This window comes from Meriones unguiculatus, chromosome 6 (assembly GCF_030254825.1).
Source record: "Meriones unguiculatus strain TT.TT164.6M chromosome 6, Bangor_MerUng_6.1, whole genome shotgun sequence".
NCBI classification, from domain to species: Eukaryota; Metazoa; Chordata; class Mammalia; order Rodentia; family Muridae; genus Meriones; species Meriones unguiculatus.
Window position 1 is genome coordinate 78,711,679 of NC_083354.1, and position 7,898 is coordinate 78,719,576.

The following is a 7,898-nucleotide window of genomic DNA, read 5'->3' on the forward strand; positions in this document are numbered from 1 at the left end:
GACTCTATTCCCGTGTTAACCAGCTCAAGGCTTGCGTTGGCATCTCCAACCTTCACTTTTACTTTTGAAAAAAGATCTATCATCTATCTATCTGTCTATCTATCTTCATGTATTTGAATGCTTTGCCTGGATATGTGTATGTGTACCATGTAAGTAGCTGGTCAGAGGTGGTCACAAGGTCCTCTGGAACAAGAGTTACGGAAGGCTGTGGGCCACCATTACGGAATCTGGTTCCTGTGCAAGAGCAATATATGAGTGCTCTTAATCACCAAGCAATCTCTCCTGCCCCGTTCTTACTTTTTAACTATGAAAAAAAGTTAAAATTATTAAATATAACATGAAGACAAATAAGTACCCTGAGAGAGGCAGCCTTCTTAATTTAAATAGCTAAAATCCAAATCTTTGTTGCTGTTTTGTTTTTTTAAAGAGGGTTTTGTTAAGTCTAGATGGGCTCAGGGTCTATATCCTCCAGCACTAGCTGAGTATGGGATTACAGGTGTGTAGATGATTGCAAATCTATGAGACACATACTGGGCAAGCAGAATTACATAAACAACTCATTCTTCAAACTTTATTGTTCTTGTATGAAGTTTTGGGACAAGGTCTCATATTCATAGCCCAAGATGACCTGGAATGCGCTATGAAGCTCAGGCTGGCCTTGAAATTTGAATCTCCTTTCAAGTGCTGGCTTTATAGCCATAAGTCACCATGCCCACTTCATTCCTTCAGTGCTTCTGAAATATGTCTCACCAGCAGCACAGACTGTCTTGAACTTAGAGATACACCTGCCTTTGCCTCCCCAGTGCTGGGATTAAAGACATGTGCCATGCTTGGCTCTCCTTGGGCTATTAAAAAAAAAAAAGCTAGGGTTTCAATGTACTTTTCTAGAGAACAAAATAAAATGTGCCAGTATCACAACCATCTCAAATCTTATAATGAACTAACGGATCTAAAAATACTGAAGATATAGGTAGAGAAGAGCAAATTGTACCGATGAAAGCGAGGTTTAAGAAACTCTGGCAGTGGGCTGGGGAGATGGTTCACTTGGCAAAGTACTTGTGTTAGACCTCAGAAAACACGTGTGAAAGGTTGGGCGTGGTGACATGTGGACGATTAGGGCTGGCTGGTCAACTTACCCAGCCTACCTGAAAAGCTTCAGGTCAGGGAGAGACCGCTTCCCTTAAATCAGGAAAGCAAAGCAAACAAAGCAACAACAAAGCAAGGTAGCTGATGCTCGAGGGGCCTCGGCTGTCCTCGGGCTCCGTAAGTACTCACACACAGGAAACACTGACGGAGCAACTAAAAGGAAGTACTAGCTATCGGATAGTAATTTTATGTCTGTGCTTCAATGTTATTTGTCAAAAAATACCAATTTAGTCTCATAAGAAGAAAAACACACGAGTTTTATTTGGGAATCAGATCTGATAGTACAAGTGCCTAAAATAGAAACCTGGAAACACACATTCATTATAAGTTTTTTTTAAATTTTTATTTGACACAGGGTTTGTCTGTGTAGTCTTGGTTGTCCCGGACTTTGTAGATCCGTCTGCCTCTGCCTCCCTGAATACTGGAATTAAAGGGGTGCACCACCATGCCTGGCTTCATTGTAAGTCTTAATTAAGGCAAAAATCATAAGTTAGTGAACTGGGCCAAATACAATTTGCATAGTCATTTTGTTTGACCAGGAGTTGAGAGACTAGGTAGATTCAGGTTCAGTGTTTTTACTGCATTTTATAGCCTTGCCTGTTTGGCTCTCAGAGGCATTCAAGATTGAACCCTAGATTAACTTTTAGTGTTTTCTGAAGATTACTTATTAACTGAAAACTCATTTTGAACACTAAAACAAAACAAAAAAAACCCCACAAAAGCCCCCACACTTGCTATTTGTTATGTTGGGAAATGAAGTTAGATGTGACTAAGACCAGGTCAAAGTTCAAATAAGCAAACCAAAGTTTACAAGTTGGATACTTCCACATCTCATCTTTCTCTACCCATTATCTGCCTCTTCCCTAGAGTAAGTGCTGATTGTGTTTTTCCAAATGCTCTGATTTATCTTTCCGCACTTTACCTTTCTTTCTTTCCCTAGTATATTTCATGTGTGAGTAAACAGTGGACTCTTCAAAGGGAGTTTAATGGTATCAGCTAATGGCAGAACCACCTCGTCCCAGGAATCCACATATAGCACTAAGCACATCCTTTTAAAAGGCTTCTAGAGGGCCACAAAAGGAGGCGGTGGACAAAAGCAATTCCCAGGAGCTACATGGCGGAAGGAAAGAACCAACCGATTCCTGCTGGAGGATATGCACTGTAGCATGTGCACTCACATGCAAACACACATTACATACATGAAATTTAAAAATAAGATAAAAGGCTTCTAGGAAATAACAGTGGGTTCTAAGTTCTCAGGCCTTGATAACCTCTTAAGCATTGTCTAGGTAAATGGGAAATGAACCTTTTCTTCTTTAGAATGACTGGGCTATTTGAAGTAAAAAAATTTTAACTTCTCAGTTTTTTGGTTTTGTTTTGAGACAGGGTTTCACTGTGTAGCACTGGCTGTCCTGTCAACTTTGTAAACCATGCTGGCTTAGAACTCACACAGATCCACCTGTCTCTGCCTCCCTCCTACGTGCTGGGATTAAAGGCGTGTGCCACCACCACTTGCCAACACCTCAATTGTGTCTCAGAGAGGTAGAAATAAATTTATCTTTGGTAAATCAGAAAATTTCAAAATTTCCACATATGAAAACAAAGAAACTCCTTTTAACTCTTGGATTTAAAAACTGATACTTTTAATTATTATAATCCTTTCAAAATAACAAAACTATCACAAAAGCACTATGATTTCCCAACTTTTAACCCTTGTTTGGCAACCTTGTGATAAATCCTGGAAAATAAAAAATCAGACATACTTGTGTTAAGACTTTTAATTTTACACATAGCCCACATTTACTTAGGTAAGTAAGGATTTTAAGTAATCATTAAAATTCAAATCATTTAAACTCAATCAGTGGGATAAATAGAACACTTACTTTCAATTTTATTACAAACAATAATTCATCACAGTTTACTTAAAAGAATGCTAATGAACAATCTAGAATGTTCCTGACTTGACTGACAAGCCTTCAAATAATGAGATACTTATTTATATACTGGTCACAAACCGTACACATTTACACAATTATTTCTTCACAGTATAAAAAAGCATCAAAATTTAAGTCACTAAAAAAGGTAATGATCAGTAAAATTTATTCATGTTCATTTCAGTCCATATTTGTTTTATTTATTTCATTCAGAATATTTTTTGATAATCAGAATTCACATACTAAAAATAACGCCATACTTATGTACAAATAAATTAATTTTCCCAACCAGAGATAATCTCTCTTTAAGAAGATTTCCTACATATTCACAGTACATGATGTCACAGAACACCCATATTTGGCCTAACTGTCTCTGGATGGTAGCATTACAAGAAGGAAGTTCATGGTGCCTGATAAGGTGATTGAGTTTTGTCCAAATGTCTTCCAGCGTCTGGTTGTTGCAAACACTGTCTTCTAATGTCCATCTTGCTCTATGAAGGGAGTGCAAATGTAGTGTCTTTAGACTAGCTTGCAGTTTTTTACACAAAGGAAAAAACTTTTCTGGACAGTGTTTACTGCCAAGTGAAACACTCCAGGATCTCTTCTTGGGCTGATTTTCTTTTCTTGAATTTTTATCCAAACTTCCGGAACTAGTCTGTTCATTCAGTGTGTGTGACTGGACTAAGTTCTGCATTTTCACACTAGTTTGAAACTCCAAAAGCTCTACTGTGCAGTCATAGCTCTGTGACTTAATGCTAGGCTCTGAAATGGTTAGGCGCTGTTTCACAGTCTCAGCAGCCTCTCCAGAAATGGCCGGTGGTAATCTTTTAGGCTTGAGTGGAAGTTTGGACCCATCTTGTGGAAACCAAGGAACAAATCTTGATAGAGGGTGAGTAGGAAAGTCTTGGATTGCCTTTTCTACAATTTTTGCCAGCTGTGTGGGATCATTTTCATATGGTCGATAATGTAATATTACTTCAGTAGTCATTCTGCACTAATCCATTAACTCTTAATGAAGAGAAAATTTCTTAGCTGAATTCTTCAGAGCTAGAATGTAATTGATTATTTACAAATTTGTCTCTCTTGTCAAATCAGAAGAAACAGGACCTAAAGTAGAAGTATTGCAAAGAATAAGATTTTGTAGGGACAGCCTGCATACAGATAGGCAGAAAGAAGGCAAAACCAAACACCATTCCCCGTATGGTATTTTAACAAAGTGCTATGGCAAACGTAACTATAATCACACACTTGAAATTTTTTTTTCTTACAACAATAAGTATGTGAATTGAATTCTAGTCAAGATTACATTTAGCCTGAAAATGCTGATAGTACGCTCAACTAAATGGATACAAAGGACTTTGAAATATCATCATTAAAATGTTAGGTAATCATAGCTCTAAACACAGAAAAGTTCTCTAAGTCTTACCATGTAATGTAATATTTAAAAATTTTGGGGAGCTGGAGATGGTTCAGTAGGTTAAGAACACTGGTTGTTAAAAATTTTGGGGAGCTGAAGATGGCTCAGTAGGTTAAGAACACTGGTTGTTTTTCCAGAAGACTCATTTTAATTCCCAGCACCCACATGATGGTTCATGACCAGTGTAGAGGAAGAACACAATACAGAAATTCTCATGACGTCCCAAATTAAAGCAGTGACAGGAAGTTCCAGCACACAGGGCCTCAAGAATGGAGCCAGCCAGGATCTGATCCACAGTTGGGCATCCTAATCAGGCCAAAGATGAGTATAATAATAGAGGCTCTTCTGTACTCTAACACATACACACATACACACAGACACACACACAGAGACATACACACAACAAGCACACATACAAATATAATTTTTTACTCCCAAAACATGAGAACTAATAAATGAAAATTCTTATATTGCTACAGTAACTATGACCTAGATTTCTGTCATGATGTCTTAACAAAACCAGTCTGATACTGAAGAATTAAGTAACTAATTGTCTAAAAAATCTTTTTATACCCCTAAAAATAACTAAAATCAGCCATGCGTGGTGGCGCATGCCTTTAATTCCAGCACTTGGGAGGTAGAGGCGGGCAGATCTCTGTGAATTCAAGGCCAGCCTGGTCTACAAAGTGAGTCCAGGTCAGCCAGGGATACACAGGAAAACCCTGCCTTGAAAAATCAAAAAGAAAAGAAAAAAATAACTAAAATTTTCTTAAGATTTGTAAGTTGTGGTATAATTTGATGACATGTTCTTTAAATAATTGATAACGAACACTTCTTGGCCTTTTGGCTTATGATCAAGGATGAAGAATTAATGAGTTAGTTATTTCTTTCTTTATACCTTTTCACTGTAAGGTAGGACATTGAGAAATCTTTTGTTGTTGTCTGAACTTATTCACTGATATACTCAAGGGACAACTGAAATCTTGAGAGCTCTCTGAGTAAAATACATTTTCATTTCAAGAATAGCAGGCGAGTCTGGGGATGGAGCTCAGTCCGTTTGCCTGGAATTTTTAGTGGGTTCAAAGTTGTGTGAAATCACACTTAGCAACCAACGTAACTGTTTTAAAGGCAGAGTTTCTCTGTGTAGCCTTAGCTTCCTTGGCTCTCTTTGTATACCAGGCTGAAAGTGAACTCACAGGAGTTGCCTGTTTCCGCCTCCCTGAGTGCTGGAATTACAGGCTTGAGCCAATGCACTCGTCTGTTTTAAATTTATGAATATATGTGCATAACAATTTCATGGCCTATGAAAAAGCTGTTTGTTCCACTTGCTAGGCTGCAATAGTATCTTACAAAGATGAGGAAGGCCTTGTTGAATTATTGCCAGGATCTCTTACTAGATAGGTTATCTTGAAAAGTTGCTAGACCTTGAAAGATAAGTAGTATCTATTCCACACAAGCTGTAAGAACGAGATAATGAATACACAGTAAGTTCCTTTTATACCGATACAATCTTGTTCTCTTGCAGAAACCTACAGATTTCATTGTTCTATTACCTAATGTTTCTTAGTTCCACATTCAGAGACAGTCATGTTAACTGTAGCCACAGATAGATGATCGTATGTTATCACTGGACCTGGTGAGCTTCTGGAATGTAAGATAGGTAGATCACAAGAAATGTGGGGCAGGGGAGGGGGATATAGACTATATCAAAAGGGGCGCATTAAGGAAGGTAAATGCAATTCAATCTAGTTCAAATGTCTGGTAAGCATTTCCCCAGACCAGTCCAAGGCCCTGCTAACCTGTTAACCTCACATTCCATATGCAAAAAAGTACATTTGTGGGGGTAGAGAGATGGCTCAGAGTTCAAGAGCACTCATTGGCTGCTCTTCCAGAGGTCCTGAGTTCAATACCCAGCAACCATATGGTGGCTCACAAAAATCTATAATCAGATCTGGTGTCCTCTCCTAGCATGCAGGTTTACATGCAGACAGAACATTGTATACGTAATAAATAAATGAATTTTTTTTTGAAAAAAGTACATTTGTGGCAGAAAGCATAAAGCTGAAAATATTTTTTAAAGAAAAGGTTTTCAATAAGTAAATTCGAGGAAAATGCCTTGCTAGCTTTTTTCTGGTGTAATTAAATCATTAAAACTTAATCAATGCTGAGCACAGTGGTGCATGCCTGTGATTCCAGCACTAAGGGAGGCAGAGGCAGGTATATCTCTATGAGTTCAAGGTCAGCCTGGTCTACAAAGCAAGTGCAAGACAGCCAAGGCTACACAGAGAAACCCTGTCTCGAAACAAAACAAAACAAAACACAACACAACAATAATAATAAACCCACAGTGTCAAGTATATTTCAACAAATCTAAGAAGTATTACGTGCAGTGAGATTTATTTCTAAATCCTTGGCATTCTCAGGCAATTGTAACTACAGATAAGCTAGATCCTGGCAACTTCCTTCGTCCCTCCACCATGAAGGGGTAAAAGAGTAATTCAAAAAACAAATCAAAGCAAAACAAACTCAGCCTGTCACGGTGGGGCCTGTAATACCACCACTCAGAGAGGCAGAGGCAGGCAGAGCTCTGTGAGTTTAAGGTCAGCCTGGTCTACAAAGGGAGTCCAGGACAGCCAAGGCTACACAGAAAAACAGACACACAGACACACACACACACACAAACCCTGTCTCGAAAAAACAGAAACAAACAAACAATCAATCAAAAAACAAACTCATTAAATGCCAGCTGAAATTTATGCTGGTTCACACAAATCTCTCCAGCAGGGTCGAGGCATAAGCTTGGGCTGACAAAATCTGGGGGCTGTGGTAGCACAGACCACAAAGGAGCTTAGGTTTGCATTCCGCTGTGGCCGGCATCTCTGATACCGAGCGGGAAGGCTAGTGCCCTGTTTACAGGCAAGGCCTAGGTCGGGCACACCTCAAATAGCAAGCGTAAGGGAAAGTAACGGAGGAAAGAGGCTCGGGCTCGCAAGTTTACCTTTCAGCGCCAGCAGGTGCTCCTGTTTCGGGGGGTTCACCTCCATCTTGACAGGCACTTCTGACCTCAGCCTGCTCAGCCTGAAGTTTGATGCCGGTCGGGAAGGAAACTGCAAAGCGCAAGTCCCGGAACACCCGGTGTCAAACGCACGCCCGGATGACCTAAACTCTCCTTCCGTTAAATCCTTTACGGCCCCATCGAAAGCTTTGCACCAAGACCATTCCTTCGCTCAGAAGTACACATATTTTCCTCAACCACAGAGGCAGACATGAAAGAGCCACCCCTGGCGAACAACACAAGGCCTCCCAAAGGCTTACATTGCGCTGTGGAGGCGGGGTTAGGAAGTGGCGTGGCATGCTGGGATTTGTAGTTTATTTTGTAAAAATTTCACAGTGGGCGGAGG

The 7,898-nt window shown here is 39.6% G+C and overlaps 2 protein-coding genes across 5 annotated transcripts in view; both read right to left on the bottom strand.

Moving 5' to 3' along the window:
- The window catches only part of Trappc13 (trafficking protein particle complex subunit 13), a 34,496-nt gene extending 26,865 nt beyond the window's left edge, over nt 1–7,631 (bottom strand). For all 4 annotated transcript variants that reach the window (XM_021649350.2, XM_021649340.2, XM_021649332.2 and 1 more), the window contains exon 1: nt 7,496–7,631. In XM_021649350.2, coding sequence (XP_021505025.1) covers nt 7,496–7,541 — 46 coding nt within the window. In that variant the 5' untranslated portion in view covers nt 7,542–7,631. The remainder of the gene's footprint in view (nt 1–7,495) is intronic.
- Nucleotides 2,847–7,632, bottom strand: Shld3 (shieldin complex subunit 3). The gene is made up of 2 exons (XM_060385677.1): nt 7,496–7,632; nt 2,847–4,187 (listed from the first exon to the last, which is right to left on the bottom strand). Exon 2 carries the CDS (start codon nt 4,066–4,068, stop codon nt 3,316–3,318), a length of 753 nt encoding a protein of 250 aa, XP_060241660.1. The 5' UTR covers nt 4,069–4,187; nt 7,496–7,632; the 3' UTR covers nt 2,847–3,315.
- Between the last annotated feature and the right edge of the window lie 266 nt (nt 7,633–7,898).

Bases quoted from the DNA above. Each gene is read 5' to 3' on its own strand.
- Shld3 (XM_060385677.1), bottom strand. From the start codon at position 4,068: ATGACTACTGAAGTAATATTACATTATCGACCATATGAAAATGATCCC.